We start from the raw sequence: 20036 nt of genomic DNA, 5'->3' as shown, positions 1-20036 counted from the left end.
CAAATAAGAATATGTGAAATTAACAGAAATGAACAGACATTTTACAGACAGGAAACTTGAAGATCCAGTAAACATGTGAAAGTACTGATCCTCATCAGTAATATGGGAAATGCAAATTCAGACAGAATAATAGTTTGACAAGACCAGACAGGAAGCTAGTTGGGCACACAGAAGTTTAATAGTTACTGCTTCTGTATTATAATACGTATGTTATGAACACTCTTTGTAAGCATTTAATATTTAACTTAAAAAGCAAAATTATCAGAACTATAAGTAAGCAATCAGTATGACTGGTCATAAATATAAGATAAATATAAAAGTAATACAATTAATGCAAAATAATATTTAAAAAATTCTAACTATATACTCATACCTGTAAAGGTTTGGGAGCCTGAAACCAGTTCTTTCATTGTTAAAAGTAAGTTTATCAAGGTTTGTAGAGGTAATAAAGACATATTACCATCTGAGACTTTTTTCTCTTGTATAATTAAAAAGAACAGTATCCAGACTTTATAAGTTTATATAGTGCATATCTCACACTTTGAGAAACATTAACCTAGAGTGTTAACTTTTTATTCCTCCTCTGATCCTTCAATTTAAGATAGCAAATTTATTCATTTCCTGCTATGTACAAGGCATTAGGCTATCAGTTTGTAAAGAAGATTAACATTATATGAATATGATTATTTGAATACATGTCTTTCTTTCCAGGATAGCCCCCTAAGGGCTTATAGTTTACTAGTGAAAATTAATGTATAGCAATAAATATAGTATAAAGTAGAATGGATTATGCGCCTTAGTAGAAGTACTAGTGAAGTGCTAAAATAGTTCATAGCAAATAAGCAGGCATCAGTTAGCTTTGCAAGTATCTGTGTCAAGAGCAAGCAAAGTGGGAAGAACTTCCAAGGAAAGTCTTAAGGCAGCAGCATGCCTGGCAGCCTTAGGAGTAGCTTAGGGTGATCATGGCTGCAGCAAATGGAGCCAGAGTGAGGGGTGATGTGAGGCTTGCATCGTATCCTCTACGTTTCTCAGGAGAGTTTCTTACACCTCATAGGTTCTTCATCAGCACTTGTAAATAATTGAAAGCTGGTGATTAAAATCAATGGAAGAAGAAATAAAAAAGGAAACATTTCTCTGAGAACCAAATGGTGACACAGTCTGTTAGAACCACACCTAAACAGAACATAAGATTTCTCTTAGGTATGTAACAGACTGTGTAATTCCTATCAGAAAGTGATTGAGTGGCAGGTGAAATCCTGTAAAAAAGATCCTCATATCAAGACAAAAGGTTAATTTTGTCCCATTAACCATATTGCTTAAGCAAGCCTTCAACTGAGTCTGAACATATTTTGTTATTCAGCGATTGCCTCTGTGGGTACGGAGTTTTAGCATATGCCACATAATGCAGTAGAAGAAAATATTGTACTTAGGAAAAAACCAAGTTCAAATAACAGTTGACAGAACCATCTGTGTATTCTTCCTTGCTAACATGGGCATAATCCATATTTTGCCTGCTTTACAGGGTTATTGTGAAGAGCAGATCATGTTTGTATGGAAGTTCTTGGTAAACATAAAGCACCTGACAAATGTTGCATATGGTACATCATTTAAATAATATCTGTGTATAAGTCTGCACATATCCCCGAGTATGCATGCACACATTCACATAATTTATATATAAAATGTGCTTCAGTTAATTTATTATTATAATCTAGAGTAATTTCATCTAATGCTAATGAGTTAGGACTATGAAATATCGGGTCAGAATGCATTGAAACCAGGTATCCTATGTCCACGAAGTATGAATATATAGAAAAGCAGAATCAAATATTAGAACAAACCTAGTAGCAATGAAATCTAAGGAATAAAGAGAGTGTAAAAACCACAAAGATAAAATATTATTCAGAGACAGCATCAGGCAACAATAAATATAAAAGCTAGAAAAACATGTAAATAGATGAATGTATAAATGAAAAAAGTAATTATAAATAAGAAATAAAAATGTCCAATAATATTATTGGATTGAAACATATTATGGAGAGCAGGAGAGCAAAACAAAAATCTTGGGGAAATAATCTCTAAGAAAATTAAAAATTGTAAATGAAAGGCATAATAAGTAAATACCAACTAAGATACTTTCTCCTAAGCTAAAGAAACAAGTGAAAACTATTACAGCATTGTTAATCAGCTATCCTCCAATGTAAAGTAAAAAGTTTAATAAAAAAAAGCAAGTGAATAGTTTGAGAGGCAGTTAATTTTTTAAAAATTATTACTTGTTTGCCTAAAACTCACTGGCTATGTTCTGCAAGGATCAAATATATTTAATACATTCTGGGGGAAAAAAAGTGATGAAATTTTTGCTTCTATTTTTGGACAAGATTTGTAAGTTAGATGCATAACCTCTTGATTTATTTTTGTAGTGGAGTACTATATTTTAAAAATTACTAGTAAGTAAGTGATTGAGAGATATTTGAAGGAAAGATACACTATACTTTAGAAATCAAAGTGGCATTGATAAACCTAGCTTGACAAAGTCTGATATTAACATATTCCACTTAAGATGAATCTTAGGATTATTCTGTGTATTTTGTAAGTGTGGCTTATAGTAAGGAAGCAAAAATGAGCCTCTTGATTTCATGATAAAAAAATGCCCAGATATGCAAATTTAGTTATGAATAGTGACCGCATATTTAATAAAGATCATTTTTTAAGAAAGAGGAAGAAGAGAATGGAAAGAGGGAGAATGCATGGAAAGAAGAATGCAAGGAAGGGTGGAAGGGAGAAGTAAATGACCAAATAAGACAGCTGAAGAACTGGCAGGAAGCCCTCTAAGCTTAATGTCTATACCCACTAGGATTGAAAGCGTTTTTGGTGGAAGACAGATCCTTTTAGCACCATAATTGGCTCTGGGTTGATTTCATTTTGTTATACAAATTTAAATTATTCCAAACAGACATTCCCAAACTGCTGATATTAATTTGCATCTAGTTCGTTCACTCATTCATTCATTCATCAATGACTGAGTTTCAGACACTTGACCGCCTTGTACACAGGCATTGAGCACGTAGTGGCAAACATCATAGACAGTGTTTCGTGTTTCTCTTGGCGAAGGATGCAAGCGGGGCTTCCCTGGTGGTTAGTGGTAAAGAATCCACCGGCCAGTGCAGGAAACACGGATATGATCCCTGATCCTAGAAGATCTTACGTGTGGCAAAGCAACTAAGCCTGCGTGTCACAACCGAGACGGTAGAGCTGGGCCACAACTATTGCGCTAAAGAGCCTGGGAGACGCAACCACTGAAGCCCAAACGCTCTAGGTCCCTGCTCCAGAACCCGAGAAGCCGCCACGATGAGAAGCCCACACAGCGATGAAGACCCAGCACAGCCAAAGATAAATAAAATTTATCAAGAATTAAACCTTCAAAAAGCAAATATACCTTCATGTAGTGAATTATACGTGTATTAAGATGGTGAGAAGTCGACAGGGTAGGAAAGAGGAATATTCCCAAATACCTAGTGAGGATGTTCACAATGAAATTACAAAATGTCTTTTAAAAGAATGACTGAATATCACCCAGACTTTTAAAGAATATCTAAAAGAAATTACAGTGCTTGCCTTCCACAGACTCTATAAAAAATGTTGAATTTCGTATTACTATCTTTTCTTAATGTTCCTGCTTATATTCTAAAGCTATGCAATAAGGTTCTCAAGGAGTAGAAGCACTGTTGGCAAAGGGCCCCATACTTTCTCAGCTTATATTTTAGAGCATTTCTTATATGGAAAAATGCCTAGGTTTATAAGATATTATCAGGAAGGCTTTGACAAACCTAGACAGCTTATTAAAAAGCAGAAACATCACTTTGCTGACAAAGGTCTGTATAGTCAAAGCTATGGTTTTTCTCGTAGTTATTTATGAAAGTGAGAGTTGGACCATAAAAAAGGCTGAATGCTGAAGAACTGATGCTTTCAAACTATGGTATTAGAGAAGACTCTTGAGAGTCCCTTGGACAGCAAGGTGATAAAACAGTCAATCCTAAAGGAAATCAACCCTGAATATACACTGGAAGGACTGATGCTGAAGCTGAAGCTCCAATACTTTGGCCACCTGATGCAAAGAGCCAACTCACTGGAAAGGACCCTGATGCTGGGAAGGATTGAGGGCAGGAGGAGAAGGGGGCGACAGAGGATGAGATGTTTAGATGGCATCACCGACTTGATGAACATGAGTTTGAGCAAACTCCAGGAGATAGTGGAGGACAGAAGAGCCTGGTGTGCTATATTCCATGGGGTCACAAAGTGTTCGGACACTACTTAGCGACTGAACAAACAAATCAATAATAATTGTGCAGAGGTTTTTCAAGTCCACAGTTTGATTTTCTGGGATAATCTGTGGGAAGGCTGGGTCTTTCCTGGTTGTATGATACAGATTGTAGGTATTTTTGTGGCAGCAATCTGGTTCCCTCCAGTAAATTTCTGTGAAAACACTAACTCTTGGGTGTACTTATAAAAAGCCCAAATCAGTTTACTTCTGTGTGGTTCAGACATTCCTTGACAAATGCTCCATGCCAGGCAGTGTGCTGGGTGATAGAGTCGTGGAGGGGAAATAAGACATTATTCCCTCAGTGACAGGAAACCTTAGAATGTAAAGTGAATAGTTGATTTGAATATGATATAGTAAATTCTAAGCTAAAAATAGACATGGAAAAATAAGAGCCTCTGAAGAAGGAAGCAGGTAGTAGAAAAAACTAGTGATGGAGAGGTGGGTATGGAACCTATCCTGTAGCCAGGAGGAGACACAGTGAGTTTCAAGCAGAATGGAGAACCAGCATGGCAATAGTTACTAATTCCTTTTTGTAAATGTGCACCCCACCATATAAATGTGGGTGTATTCTTGGTGCCCTGGAGTTCCAGGCTTACTGGAGTTTTCTGTGAGTCACTTTCTGTGAGTCACAGACAAGGACACTTCATCTCTCTCGGGACCTCACATTGATTGTCTATGATGAGGAAGTTGACACAGTCATTCACTTGTCCCTTTCTTTTCTCAAAATCCCCAATATATACAGATTAGTTTGTGCTGGTATCTTTGAAAAGATGAAGAATATTGGGGGCATTTTATTCTACTTTTTAAAAGATAGTTTTGGAGTGATGAATGAGGAGGGATTTAAGAAATCCAAATAATTTCAGTTAAATCAAGGGGTTAAAAGGAACCCCACCACTTAAACATTTATAGGCATTGTAACAGCACAGTATGTTTTATAACAGGTAAAGTCAAGGAAGCAGGCCTCTAGCCTCAAAAACTTACTGTTGAAGAGTACAATCAACAAGAATACAAAAGTAAACTCCCACAGTGCTGTGTGGGTGTAATTGCTGACAAGCTTTATGGAGCAGGTGGGATTTTAGAAGCAATCTGAAGGAGAAGAGAAGGGTGGTGTGACACGCTTCAGCAGGAAAGCTGTTCAAGTGGAAGGGATGGACAGGAGAAGGCAGAACCCAAAATGAAAATACAGACGAAGAGAGAAGCAGAAAAAAAATGACTGGAGTAGGAGGACAGGAGGTGAGGTATCTCAGTTGAATAAGAGTAATGAAGGATCAGGTGATGTGGGCACATACAAAGTAATCTAAATGACCCAAATAAAAGGGAGCATGTTCTTTAGACAAAACATGAATTGCCAAAATGTGCAATATTCCTTTTACAGTAGAATAGCTGGAAGGATAGATTAGGAATGTAAACAAAGGAGAATCACTGTGACTCCACAGGAGGCTTCATCTAGAGAGAGTGGAAGGAAGCAAAGATTTTGATTTTTTAATTTTACAATGTACAGGTATCCATCATTCACGTGTTTATTAATTGTGTGTAAATATTTGTATTATGTCTTGCATAGATACAGGATGGCTAAGATAGAGCCCTCTTCCTACCCCTACAGACCTTTGGAGATAAATCAATTTTATTGAAACAGTTTTGATACAGCATGTAACGAATTCTAAGAGAATCAAGAGGAAACTTTTATGATTTAATATGAAATAAAACTCCTATGTCAGCCTTTTGCTATTTATGATGAATCTCTAGTAAACAGTACTAGTCCTTGTGAAGACTTCACAAGCCTGTCTACATTCTCAACTTGATTTTAGGGCAGAAGTTATATACTTAAGAAAAGATGTCTTAATGAATCCTAAAATATTTTTTTCTCGCTCACAAAACTTGTTGGGATTTTAAAATGTATTGCCAGCCTTTGGGATTGGATCTCCATGGACATATGGTGCAATTCAATGGTCCTGCAATATAGTACTTAATGTTCCTACTTCTCCATCTCTTAAATCCCCAGTATTTACCAGCCGCATGTTTTCATTTTGACAATGATGGGACAGAAGGGGTGTTTCAGATTTTTTAAGGTGAAAACAAACAGTGTATGGTTGGAATAACTGACAAGAAAAATTGACGCTAATTTGGTATAAGGCAAGAGTTTTGACTTCTTCCTCAGATTTATATTTATAAAAGACATTATTTAAACTACAATTTCCCCACTCCCCATTTCATAGCTTTCTTGAATGATATGAATGACTACAAAACAGTCAGTACAGGAAGTTAATTACTGTGTATCATAAATCCCTTTGTACTAGGAACTAGCAAAATATTACAGTCATGGGTGATTGTTTTTTAGTTGCTAAGTCATGTCTGACTCTGCGACCCCATAAACCGCAGCATGCCAAGCTTCCCTGTCCTTCACTATCTCCAAGTTTGCTCAAACTCATGTCCATTGAGTCAGTGATGCTCTGTAACCATCTCACCTAGGGGCAAATTCCTTAACTCAAAAACATCTAGCACAAACAGTGTTTTGTTTTGTTAACCTTTACTACAGCAATAATTTAGTTTATGTTATTCAACTTCTTCCACTTCACTGATTTCTGGTGCTGTGTATGGTAGAAGAGAGATTTGCTAGCAGAAACAGACAAGTCCTAAGTAGAACCTTAGGAACAAAGGTCATGAACGTGTGATACCTCTTAAGATTGTCCATTGAACAGTCAGAGAACAAAATTTATTGAGTGTTCACTTTATGGGTAACATAGGAGACTCATTCAGTTCAGTTTACAATGGCATAGAAATAAACTCTAGCTGAATCTGTAACATTAAATAAGATCATTTAGATGAAGATCTTTTAGTAGAGGAGATAAGCTAGGTCCCTTAGAAGAGACTTCAGTTATCTGAATCAGGAGAAATTTGAGAACTAGAGTGAATAAGTAAGTCTAATAAAGCATCCCTCTCCAAAGGGAATTTAGGCTTAAATTCAGTTTTTAATGTTAGACATCAAGTTCAAGAGCATAAAAAAACAAATCTCTGAGGAAATTTATTAGAAGACAGTTTATTTCAAACAAGAAAATAAAATAATTCTTCATGAACTTCAAGGTAATAAATTCCTTCCATGAAATTTAGTATAATTCATAGAACATAAAAAACAGTTGGGTTTTTTTTTTTTTGCAGGTTTAATCACTTCCTGGTTTTGACTATTGATGATACCTTTGAAAGTATTTTTAATGCTATTTTATCTAATTTTCAAAGAGAATCCAAGAAGAGTTGAAAAAATGGTTCTTTTTTACCCCTTGATTTCAGAGTTGGTAGTAGCTTAGGCATGTCTTCATGGAGTTTTGGATTTTATTTGAAAATTAAATATTCTTAAATATATTTTTCTTATACCACATGTGCCTGTGCAAAATTTCTCTATAATTTTTTAAAAATTGCATTTTTCTGAGTCATTTAAAACAGAAATCTTTCTCCAGATACTTTCTGACTAAATTGTTGTCTCTATAATTTTCCTGTCCAGAGCAGTCTTCTTTAGTCCTTGCTCTGTTCTGAATTACATTTCTTATTCCACCAAATACCCCCAACAGACTGTGAGCAACTTGCTTGGCATGTAGTTGTAGACACTTTTGTATCAGTTTTGAATTCAAGGAAGTTATTTCCATTTTAGACCTCAGGTCAAATCTTTTCTTTCTTAGGGGACTTTTTCTAATGCTGATAGACCACATTAACCCATTCCTATCTGGTGTGTTTCCACTGCCTTACCATGTTAGGTGAGCAAAATCCTTATAACAGTTTAATCTGTGTGTGTGTTCTTTTCTCCTTGAGTTTAGGAATCAAGAGTTTCATATCTCTTGGTTATTAAGCTCTTAGCATATGCCATACATTGTGTAAAGTTTTATACAGTCTTTAATATCTATATCTGTAAGGCTATAATGTCTTCCTTTTAACCACCATAAAAACACACAATAGAAGATTGATACTGGCATTTTAAAATTAATTACTTGGGTGAACTTTTCATCATTAGTAGCTTTCATTTCACTTTACCCATTTCCCCCCTCTCTGTTCAGTGACCTATTTTCACACAAATTCAGAATTACTTGGAAAATGACCAAACTAAATTAGTAAAATGTCTGAAGTATTAAGTATTTGTGGAAAGCTGTAGGTACATTATTTTCACTCACATAGAATATCCATTTGCTTGCCAACAAAATGCTGCCAGATAAAAGTGCCACTCATCTTAAATATATGTCTCATGTGTAATATATCTGTTCTTAGAATGGTAATGCATATTGCTGTAGCCCTTGAAAACAGCTTTTTTTTCTTTTCCATAAGTGAGCTTGAATCTTTTTTACATGTTCTACATGTTTTACATGTCCTCCTCTTCCTTCCCACCCCACAGCCCTGCCACCAACTTGTGACATTCTTCATGCTATTAATTTCTAAAATTTTATTTTATGAACATTTGTTTGACCCTTGGTAATTGCCATACAATCTGAATCACTGCCTTCTAGTTTAAGGAGAGGTTTTTACACTTTTGTCTGTTTGTTTGGCTGTGCTGGGTCTTCGTTGTGACAAGTGGGGGCTCGTCTCTAGTTGCAGTGTGTGGGCGTCTAAATGTAGCGGCTTCTCCTTGCTGAGCGCGGACTCTGGGGCCTGCAGGCTTCAGTAATTGCAGCTGGAGGGCTCAGCAGTTGTGGATCTCAGGCTCTAGAACACGGGTTCAATAGTTGTGGCACCTAGGCTTATTTGCTCTGTGGCATGTGAGTTCTTCCTGGACCAGGGATTGAACCCATGTCTCCTGCATTGACAGGTAGATTCTTTACCACTGAGCCAGCAGGGGAGCCCTAAAGAAATTTCAGTGCACTTTTCAAGTCCACATAAAACAGTGAGAAATAATCTTTGACAAGCAACTTTGTTGTGCCGTGCAGCTCATCAGGTATTCCATTCCATCCCCATAATAACCTGTCAAGTAAAGAGTAATAAAGGTAGTTCTATTTAATGCAGACATGCTACATGGTAGGCATGGTAGTAAGCACTTTTATATAGTTCTTCCTTGCTTCTCACATCAACTTTAAATGTGAGTTTTATTATTTTTAATTTACAGGGAAGGAAACTAAGACTCGGGGCCATTAAATGATTTGTCACACAGCTAAATGATGAAGCCACTGCATAGTAACTAATTGCAGAAAGAGGATCTTAAAGTTGCTTTCCTACTAAGACTGCTGGGTTTATTTGGAATGAGTATGTTATAGCATCATTGGGCACATCTTAATTTCAGGGGGTTCTGACTGAGTTGGAGACTAATTCTTCCATGATAGCCACCACCAAAGTTTGGAATGGTGACATAGAGGGGCTGTGAAATGTCCTTGAAAGATGGTTCTGTAACTTCATGCTTTGATGCTCAGACCGTATACAATGATAGACAAAATATAAAGGGAGAAAACCAAATGGATTTAGTCAAGTTCAAAACAGATATCTATCTTTGAGATCTGAGAACCAAATTTCAAAACCAAGTGGTTATCAGGGTTAAAGCAGAGGGTCTGCTGAACTCCATTCCTAAAATGAGAAGGTTAATTAGGGTTCTTGTTACCTATGGGACAAAGCCAGACCTGCTACATCTTAGAGCAGGGCTTGGGGAGAAAATTCATTGTTTATGACAGGAAACTAGAAGAATTGTTCTGTTGTTGATCAGTATATGAATCTCGGGCTTCTGAGCTGGAGAATTAAAGGGGTAGAAAAATACAGTTTGTGACTTAAAACTGAATTAGCCTTCTGCTGGCCCTGTCACACCCCTGCAGCATAGCAGACACACAGGAAATGCCCTGTGTGACCTAGCCTGGTCTGGTAGCCTGGATGGCCAAGTAGAAGCAATGGCAAAACTACTAGAAAGGGAGGAATGAGCACATAAAAAACTCTTTCACTGCAAATGGGCTTCAAACCAAGATTCCAAAATATGTGAGTGATTCATTAGATTCATGTAGTAAAGCAGACAAACAAATAAAACCCAACTGCTATGAGACCACGATTCTACTCCAGGAGAAATTAATTATATGGAACAGTCTGACAAAGACTTTGAAATAAGTATGTTTAGGAGCTCAGAAAGATAAATGAAAGTGTGATTTTCACTCAAAAGAGTGACAAATTTTGGAGCAAGTCCAAGTAGAATTTTTTTTTAAAGAGCACTTGTGTTTAAAATTAGAAATGTTAGAAATGACAAATGTTAATCGAAATAAAAGCTCTGGCAGATAGGATAAACTCTAGACTGAGCACCAGTGAAGAGAGAACCAATGGTTAGAGAAAGTACAGAGAAAATCACGTAGATTGGAACAAGAGGACAGCTGATACACATGAAAAAAATAGTTAAGATACTTGCAGTATAGACTGGGAGGCTGCAGATCTATGTCTACCAGGAGTGCCAGTGGAAGTGAAAGGAGAATGTGTGAGAGATACATAAAAGCTGAATAAATGATCAATAAAAAATTTCAGGATTGGAGACACACTTGAACGCTCAGGTTGAAATTGTTCTTTCACTATTGAGCAGGACAGATAAGTATACAGTTGAAAATATGACAATAAAACTTCAAGACAATGAATGCAGAAGAAAATCTTGGGAACTTTGAGGAGCCAGTCCTGTTCCATCAACCTTGGTCAAGAGTCTGGGACTAGTAATAAGTGGCTAGAAATGGTTCACTGAGTGTCATCAGTGAGTCTCATGCCATCACTGGCATTGTCAGGGACCAAAGCACTAAGCTCAGCTGGTAAAGAATCTGCCTGCAATGCAGGAGACCCCAGTTGGATTCCTGGATTGGGAAGATCTGCTGGAGAAGGGATAGGCTACCCTCTCCAGTATTCTTGGGCTTCCCTGGTGGCTCAGCTGGTAAAGAATATGCATGCAGTGTGGGGGACCTGGGTTTGATCCCTGGGTTGGGAAGATCCCCTGGAGAAGGGAAAGGCTACCCACTCCAGTATTCTAGCCTGGTGAATTCCATGAACTGTAGAGTCCATGGGGTCACAAAGAGTCAGACACAACTGAGCCACTTTCACTTTCAAAGCACTAAACAATTCTAAGGAGAACCTTCTTTCAAAATGTATCTAAATCACCAGCCCAGGTTGGATGCATGAGACAAGTGCTCAGGCCTGGTGCACTGGGAAGACCCAGAGGGATCCGGTGGAGAGGGAGGTGGGAGGGGGGATTGGGATGGGGAATACATGTAAATCCATGGCTAATTCATTTCCATGTATGACAAAAACCACTGCAATGTTGTAAAGTAATTAGCCTCCAACTAATAAAAATAAATGGAAAAAAAAAAAAAAGCCTTAACCCCCAGTCTAAACTATCAAAGATGAGAACTTAAAAAAATAAAACACTACATCTAAAAAAAAAAAAAACAAACAAAAAAAACAAAATGTATCTAAAATGCAACTGTAAAACTTCCTGCAAATGATTAGAGGTTCAGTTCAGTCACTCAGTCATGTCCAACTCTTTGCAACCCCTTGGGCTGCAGCACACCAGGCTTCCCTATCCATCACCAACTTCTGGAGCCTACTCAAACTCATGTCCATGGTGTTGATGATGCCATCCAACCATCTCATCCTCTGTCATCCCCTTCCCCTCCTGTCCCCAATCCCTCCCAGCATCAGGGTCTTTTCAAATGAGCCAGTTCTTCACATCAGGTGGCCAAAGTATTGGAGTTTCAGCATCAACATCATTCCTTCCAATGAGTATTCAGGACTGATCTCCTTTAGGATGGACTGGTTGGATCTCCTTACAGTCCAAGTGACTCTCAAGAGTTTTCTCCAGTACCACAGTTCAAAAGCATCAATTCTTTGGCGCTCATTTTTCTTTATAGTCCAACTCTCACATCCATGCATGACTACTGGAAAAACCATATCTTTGACTAGACAGACCTTTGTGGCAAAGTAATGTCTCTGCTTTTAAATATGCTGCCTAGGTTGGTCACAACTTTTCTTCCAAGGAGTAAGCGTCTTTTAATTTCATGGCTGCAGTCACCATCTGCAGTGATTTGGGAGTCCCCAAAAATAAAGTCTACCACTGTTCCCACTGTTTTCCCATCTATTTGCCATGAAGTGATGGGACCGGATGCCATGATCTTAGTTTGATTCAGGGATCATGATGATCATGCCATGATCATGTCAGAGTTTAAACTGTGTTAAAACCCAGTGGGTGGGAACCAGGGTAAGAATTTTGTCCTTGGTTATGGTATTCACAGTCTTCATGAGTTGTCATTTAATTAATCTGTGAATGAGGATAATAATCCCTCCTTTATTTTCACAGTTTTGTTGCAAGTGATTTTCACCTGTAAGAGTTTTTACAGATTGTAAAACATGATTCAGTTGTGAATGCATGCATGCTAAGTCACTTCAGTTGTGTCTGACTCTTTGAGACCCTATGGACCATAGCCTGCCAGGCTCCTCTGTCCATGGTATTCTGCAGGCAAGAATATTGGAGTGGGTTGCCATACCCTCCTCCAGGGATCTTCCCAACCCAGAGATTGAACCCATATCCCTTATGTCTCCTGCATTGGAGGCTGGTTCTTTACCATTAGCACCACATGGAAAGCTTATGATTCAGTTGTAAGAAATAATTACTTTACTACAGAAATGATTATCAAAAATGGTTCCTGCCTCTTAGCATTTATATGTTAGATTTGTTTTTAAAAAAATCAGAAAAATCCCTCCAAACAATACAAAAATGTTCACAAAGCTATTTGTAACAACTAAGCACAAATTATTTTTAGTGTGTGCCAAGTGCAGGAATGTAAAGTGAACAGTGGGAATGGGGTTTAATGTTGATAAAACTACATATTATGAGTTACCCTATCCATTTATTCTCATTTATTATTATTAAATTGCTCACACATGCACCTAGATTTAATAATTGTTGACATTTAGCCATATTTATGTATATGTGACTATATGTTTTTTTTTTTCTGGATCTATTGAAAGTAAATTGCAAACATCATGCGATTTCATGTCTAAAGATTCAGTTTGCATCTCTTAATAAAAAGGACATTTACCCATGTAATCATAATACCATTATAGTACATCAAGAAAGTTAACATAGTAATCCCCCAATATTGTCTAATAACCTAGTGAGATTCACATTTCCCCCCAAATATTTCTATATCTGTTTTCTCCCTAAATCAGAAACCACACGTTGCATTCACCTCAAACTACATTTACTGCTGTCTCTTCTCTGTTTTATTTGAGAACAGTCTCTCCAGTTTTGTTCTCCCTTAAACATTAACTTTTTGAAGATAACTGGCCTAGTGTATTTTTTGTTTTGAAGACTGTTCTGGATTTGTGTAAATTTTTTTCTGCAAAGAAACACTTGTTACTCTCTCTCACTTGTTCCTCTCTCCCTGCATTTCCTGAAAATTGGATGTTTCATCTAATGGCTTAATTAGATTCATGTAGGAGCTTCCCAGGTGGCGCTAGTGGTAAAGAACCTACCTGCCAATGCATGAGATGTGAGAGATGTGGGTTCGATCCCTGAATCAGAAAGATCCCCTGGAGGAGGGCATGGCAACCCACTCCAGTATTCTTGCCTGGAGAATCCCATGGACAGAGGAGCCTGGTGGGCTTTGATCAATAGGGTCTCAAAGAGTTGGACAAGACTGAAGTGATTTAGCACTCACACATATATTTTAGATAGGAATACTTTGTTATGATGTATTATGCTTCATAGTGCATCACATTGAGAGAGACATAATGTCAGCTATTGGTAGTTGTAAGCTAACTAGTTTGATTATAGTGAGTACCACCAAATAAGTCACTGTGAAGGGACATACACCTTTCTGTTTGCTGTTGTCAAAGGATGAGAACTGTGTCTCTCTGAAAAACCTTTCTCCTCACAGTTTGAGCATCCATTAATGAGCTTCCCTGGTGGCTCAAGTGGTAAAGAATCTGCCTGCAATGCAGGAGACCTGGGTTTGATCCCTGGGTCGGGAAGATTCCCTAGCGAAGCGAATGGCAGCCCACTCCAGTATTCTTGCCTGGGGAAATCCTATGGACAGGGGAGCTTGGTGGGCTACAGTCCGTGGGGTCGCCAAGAGTCAGGCACAACTGAGCCACTAACACTCTAATAATTATCCTGGACCATTTTATTAGCATTGCAAGATGGTGAATTTCTAATTTTGTCATCTCTTACTGTCAGCCTTTGGTAAAGAAAAGCTTTCCCTCATCAAAAAAGCATGAACTACACTTCCTCCTAAAAAATCATGATGCTTCTGTGACTTTATTATCAATTTTCAGAACAAGAGATTTGTATAATTGTCTCTTCGATGGCAGCAGCTGAGATTTTTTTTTTCCTTTTTGGTTTTGGAGGATTACCATGGACTCATTGATGTTTTTTTATACTTTAGTGTTTTGTTTTAAAAAAAATCAAAGCAATTACAACTACAAAGTATAATTTTTTTTTAATTTGATGAGGCTAAATGTGAAGCCTAAGTCCTAATGGAATATAGATTGAATGGGGAAGGAGGTTAATCAGAATAATGTGGTTTTTTTAAGTATACATTATTAGAGATCTTAATCATTTTTTTTTAAATTTATGAGATGCTCTTTTCTCAAAGTCTCTGAGTACCTTAACCATAGTATCACTGAAAACAAGAATGTCAAAAAGGCACATTTAAATTGTTCTCAAAATCAATCAAAAATAATGAGGTGCTGGGAAAAAGTTGTATCCTTGATAATTACATCTATCAGTATCAGAAAACAAAAGAGAACAATCAGGAGATGACAACTCCACTCCCAAGTAGCACATTAAAAAAAGGCTAATGAAAAAAAAAGTCTCTTTTAAAAATTGTACTGAATTAGCATTTCAAGTAAATTGACAACTTAAGCGTTGATAAAGGCCAATCTGGAGCCCAAACAATGGAAGTTCTGTTTCTACTTTTATGTGCTTTTAAAAGAAATGATCTCACTTGACTTTCTTTGGCTGTCCTCTATATAGATGGAAGTGTTAGTCACTCAGTGATGTCCGACTCTTTTGCGACCCCATGGACTATAGCCCACCAGGCTCCTGTGTCCATGGAATTCTCCAGGCAAGAATGCTGGAGTGGGATTCTATTTTCTTCTTCCCGACCCAGGGATTGAACCCAGGTCTCCTGCATTGCAGGCAGATTCTTTACCATCTGAGCCACCAGGGGAGCCCATATAGATGGAAGCAATTGTCCTGCTGGAGGGGACAGTCCTTCTTTACTCTGGGCCAGGGTGTCCGGGGAGTATTGTGCTTGATTTAGAGCTCTATTTATTGAAAAAACTAACGTGGAAGAAAGTAACAAGGCTGGTGAAAGTTGCTTAAAGCATTTCTTAAGCCGAACCTCTATTTTCAGTCTACAAAGGGGTTCCTGTTACTGTCACTATCGACAAGAAGCTCAACTCAACTGGTTCTTTATAGCTTCAGAGCCTGAACCTAGGACCATCGAGTCAAAGTAGCAGAAAAATCGATTTGGGCTGAGAATGAGGAAGAATTCCTTCATAAACTCAGCTGTACAGAGCTACAATGACTACCTCCAAGGGCATGAGCCCCCGGGGCCAACACTTCCAGAAGTTAACAGTCACGTTGCTTAAAGATGGTGTGTGTCACTTTACTTAAAGATGATATAGAGGCAGGGGTCTCTCAAATATTTTGCTAAATTATAATATATAATTATATATTTTGTAATTATAATAAGGAATAAGAGTCTATAATTACAAAAAGGAATAAGAGCCTATAATTATAATAAGGAATGTTTTAAAGGTAATTTTAACATTAGTTTAAAAAATTTGAGGGTAAAAAATGAATTTTATTTTTTAGTAGTCTGTATGGGCTATTTTTTATGTCTGTTATTTTTAAATAGATTTTATTATTTTTTTAACTTCTTATTTTATATTGGAGTATAGGTGATTAACACTAGTGTGTTAGTTTCAGATGTACAGCAAAGTAATTCAGTTATTCATTTACACATATCCATTCTTTTTCAAATTCTTTTCCAATTTAGGTTGTTGCATTATATCGAGCACAGTTACCTGTGCTATACAGTGGGTCTTATTAGTTATCCATTTTAAACCCAGCACTGTGTGCATGTCAATCCCAAACCAAGGGGAAAAAAAAAAAGAATTTTATACCAAAGCTTTAAAAAGAAAACCACAGCACATCCAAATTTCTGTATCACTGCTTTTTATTTAGGAGATATGAGATGTCTGACGAGATGAAGTTTAAGTTATAGCATTTTAAGACCGTACTTTTGATCACATTAAATTCTTACTCTATCTAGTCCCAAATTTAAGAGCTTGTACATCAGACTATGACTCTCTTAATAGAAAGTAACATTTTAGATATTGTCTTCAGAGTAGAATTAGTATTTGAATCATCAGCAGTAGTGACAAAAGCATTTTCTTTCAGTGATAAAGAAAACTGATATACACAGAGCTTCCAATGTGTCAGTTCATTTTGAAGGCAGTAGTAAGTGCTGGTATTTTATTATTTTGGCTTGTCAAGTGATTTTATTCTTTATTATTAGACAAAGGAAAAAAAAAGCCCTAGTATATTCCACCAACATATTCATCAGTCATCATTTTTGGAGACAGTTTTCGACATATTGTATGTTTTACTGTGCTAACAAGAGAAAAGACTAGCCATTAAGTTTATGTTTCTTTGTTTTTCAGCAAGGTCACATATCAGGAATGATGCTGGAAGTATGCTAATAAACAATATATAATGTAGGTCATCTGGGAGTAAGAAATATTTTCTAACTAGTTCTAAAGGGAAATATTGTTAAAAAAGGGAGCGATGTTATTTACACAACACATGTTGCTCTATATGTCACCATCAAAAGCATCTTGCAAACAGCTCAGCGCAGTAAATCTTCCTTGGTGATTGTCAGGGTTTTTCAAGTCCGTGTTAAATTTAGACCCAGCACACTCAATTCACAACATGCCTAATGTACAAGGCCTATTAGATTATGTAGAAAGCGTCTGCTGGAAATCAGCCTGCATTTCTGTGTTGTTCAAGGAATACCATCCTCTGACACAGAAGCAAATACTATGTTAAGAGAAAATAATTAAGAAAACTTTACTTTAAAAGCATTTATCATTTTAACTACTAATAAAAGGATGCGACTTTTTTTTTTTTTTTTTTGCTTAACTTTGATTTTGTTGAGTTCTTTAAAATTAATTGCAGTTGACAGACTGATATTTTCTCTTGGTACCATTAGTAAAGCAATTTTATATGACTGCCAATGAAGTGGTAATTCTGTAAGAAAGTCTTAACAAACTGTCATTGATGTGATTTTACAAATGTCGTTTTCTCACTTTCGGGAGAGTTTCAAATGGATTATTTCATAATGCTTTATTTTGTTTTCCAAGGTGGTTTTTAATTGTAACTATCAAGTTTCATCATAAAGGCAATTATGTAACTGTGTTCTGGAAAACTTAAAAGCAATACTTTACTTATTGAGTTCATCTAATATGTACTAAGCCATATAGGGGACATGGAGATAAAGATGAAGAATCGTAAAGGCTGACTTTATCAGAGAGCCCTACTTTTAGAATTGAGAATTTATTTCCTGAAGAGTGTCATACTGAATGAAGTAAGTCAGATAGAGAAGGAGAAATATTGTATGACATCCCTTTTAGGTGGAATTTAAAAAGAAATTATACAAATGAACTTAGAAAACACGAAACATGTATATTATCTAGGGTGAAACAGATCACCAGCCCAGGTTGGGTGCATGAGACAAGTGCTCAGGCCTGGTACATTGGGAAGACCCAGAGGGATCGGGTGGAGAGGGAGGTGGGAGGGGGGATCAGGATGGGGAATACATGTAAATCCATGGCTAATTCATTTCAATGTATGACAAAAACCACTGCAATGATGTAAAGTAATTAGCCTCCAACTAATAAAAATAAATGGAAAAAAAAAAAGAAAACAGAAAGAGACTCACATTTACAGCTCAGCGCAGTAAATCCTCCTTGGTGATTGTCAGTGTTTTTCTTACTTAAGAAACAAACTTATGGTTGTCAGAAGGAAAAAATAGGGACTTTGGGAAGGTCATGTACACATTTCTATATTTAAAATGGATAACCAACAAAGACCTACTGTGTAGCACAATGAACTCTGTTCAGTGTTATGTGCTAGCCTAGATGGGAGAGGGGATTTGGGGGAGAATGGATGCATGTATATGTATGACTGAGTCCTTTCACTAATCACCTGAAACTCCCACAACATTGTTAATCGGCTGTACCCTAATACAAAATAGAAAGTTTAAAGTTTGGGGGAAAAAGAGAGAGAGAACTTATTTCTCTTCCCAGCTGTAAGGCACTGTGACACTAGACACATTATTCTACTTCCCTGGACCTCAGTTTCTTTATTTATGGTACAAGAATTATAATAAATCCTGTTCTGTCTATTCACAAGACTTTTGTGTAATGATGAAACGGTTTTAGAATGTTCAATATGACATGATTTCTTTATAGGAGATATGTATTTAAATGCTAGTGTTCAGCAAGTTCTGAAACATCATCTAAATTTCATACTTCAGCTAAAAATTATCGTCTCTAAATCTCTTAGCTAGATTTTGTGAATCTTCACTTACTGGCTGTTTTGTGTGGGTATCTTGAAGCAACCCTGCAGTTATGTTGTTCAGAATGAAAGTGTGCCTGATCCTCAAAGACACAGGTTTCTGAAACTCAGCCACGCTTTACATGTATTTTCAATACCAACTTCTGTTTTTATAAAGTAGGAATCTTTAAACATGTATTGTACTATAATTATGTGTCTTCATTTCTTCCAACTGTTTGCAACGAAAATCATAATGGTTGGATCAAGCCATGGGTCATAGTAGGGAACTCACAGAATTTTGCCCACGTGGCCCTACAGATGTTTAGTTAACAACATATATAAGACCATGGTCTCGGGAAAATTCTGTGATCAGGTAGGGTTGGTTTTTTTGTTTTTTGTTTTCCTAAAGAAAAAAATAAAAATATGCATGTGTCTAAGTAATTCTGTTTATACTTGTTTTCTCAGAAGAAGACCTATCAGTGCATCAAGTGTCAGATGGTTTTCTACAATGAATGGGATATTCAGGTGCATGTTGCAAATCACATGATTGGTAAGTGACACTCCGAACCTTCTTATAGACAGATTTTCCTCTTCCTTGTGTACAATGCCTATATAATTAAACAGAGTTAAAGATGAATTAATTGTTCAGCCATCAATGATTTACCTAGGCATGATTGATTTTTTTTATTACTATTATTAGGCCTGATAAGGCATTAGCACATTTTATTTTCTGCAAGGGCTAGTTTAGACTTCTGCAGAGGATTATATATCTACTGCCAGTCAAAACACAGGTGATTAACAAATTAAACTTCTAATCATTTTTGCATTATTGAAAACTAACAGGAATGGTTAATGAACTGGATGTTAGCTTTCCATAGAGTTTTAGACAGGTTTTAATTTCAGAAGTTATTATGGTAATGGCACTGCTGTGTGTTGCTTAAGCATCTTTGTATCCAAATCTAAAGTGGTGAGTTTTTGTGATAGGGAAACATAAATAATTTAAATTGCCATAAAATAATTTTATATGTATGGTTTCAACAGCCTGGAAATAATCATGATCATAAAGATCATGTAAAGAATTCAGTCATCATTTTTTATTCCCCACCAAATTTTATGCAGATTTTTATAAAAGCAGTTCGGGTAAAGATCTCTGAGGTTACTCTAAGCCTGTGT

At 36.7% G+C, this 20036-nt stretch overlaps 1 protein-coding gene across 4 annotated transcripts in view; it reads left to right on the top strand.

The window, feature by feature from the left end:
- Window positions 1–20036, top strand: part of ZNF521 (zinc finger protein 521) — a 305371-nt gene that overhangs the window by 147054 nt on the left and 138281 nt on the right. For 3 of the 4 annotated variants that reach the window (XM_070452765.1, XM_070452762.1, XM_070452764.1), the window contains one exon: window positions 19329–19413. In XM_070452765.1, coding sequence (XP_070308866.1) covers window positions 19329–19413 — 85 coding nt within the window. The remainder of the gene's footprint in view (window positions 1–19328; window positions 19414–20036) is intronic. The other variant, XM_070452763.1, reaches the window with a different exon arrangement.

This window comes from Odocoileus virginianus, chromosome 22, assembly GCF_023699985.2.
Source record: "Odocoileus virginianus isolate 20LAN1187 ecotype Illinois chromosome 22, Ovbor_1.2, whole genome shotgun sequence".
Lineage (NCBI taxonomy): Eukaryota > Metazoa > Chordata > Mammalia > Artiodactyla > Cervidae > Odocoileus > Odocoileus virginianus.
This window is presented reverse-complemented; position numbering and strand designations above follow the sequence as displayed.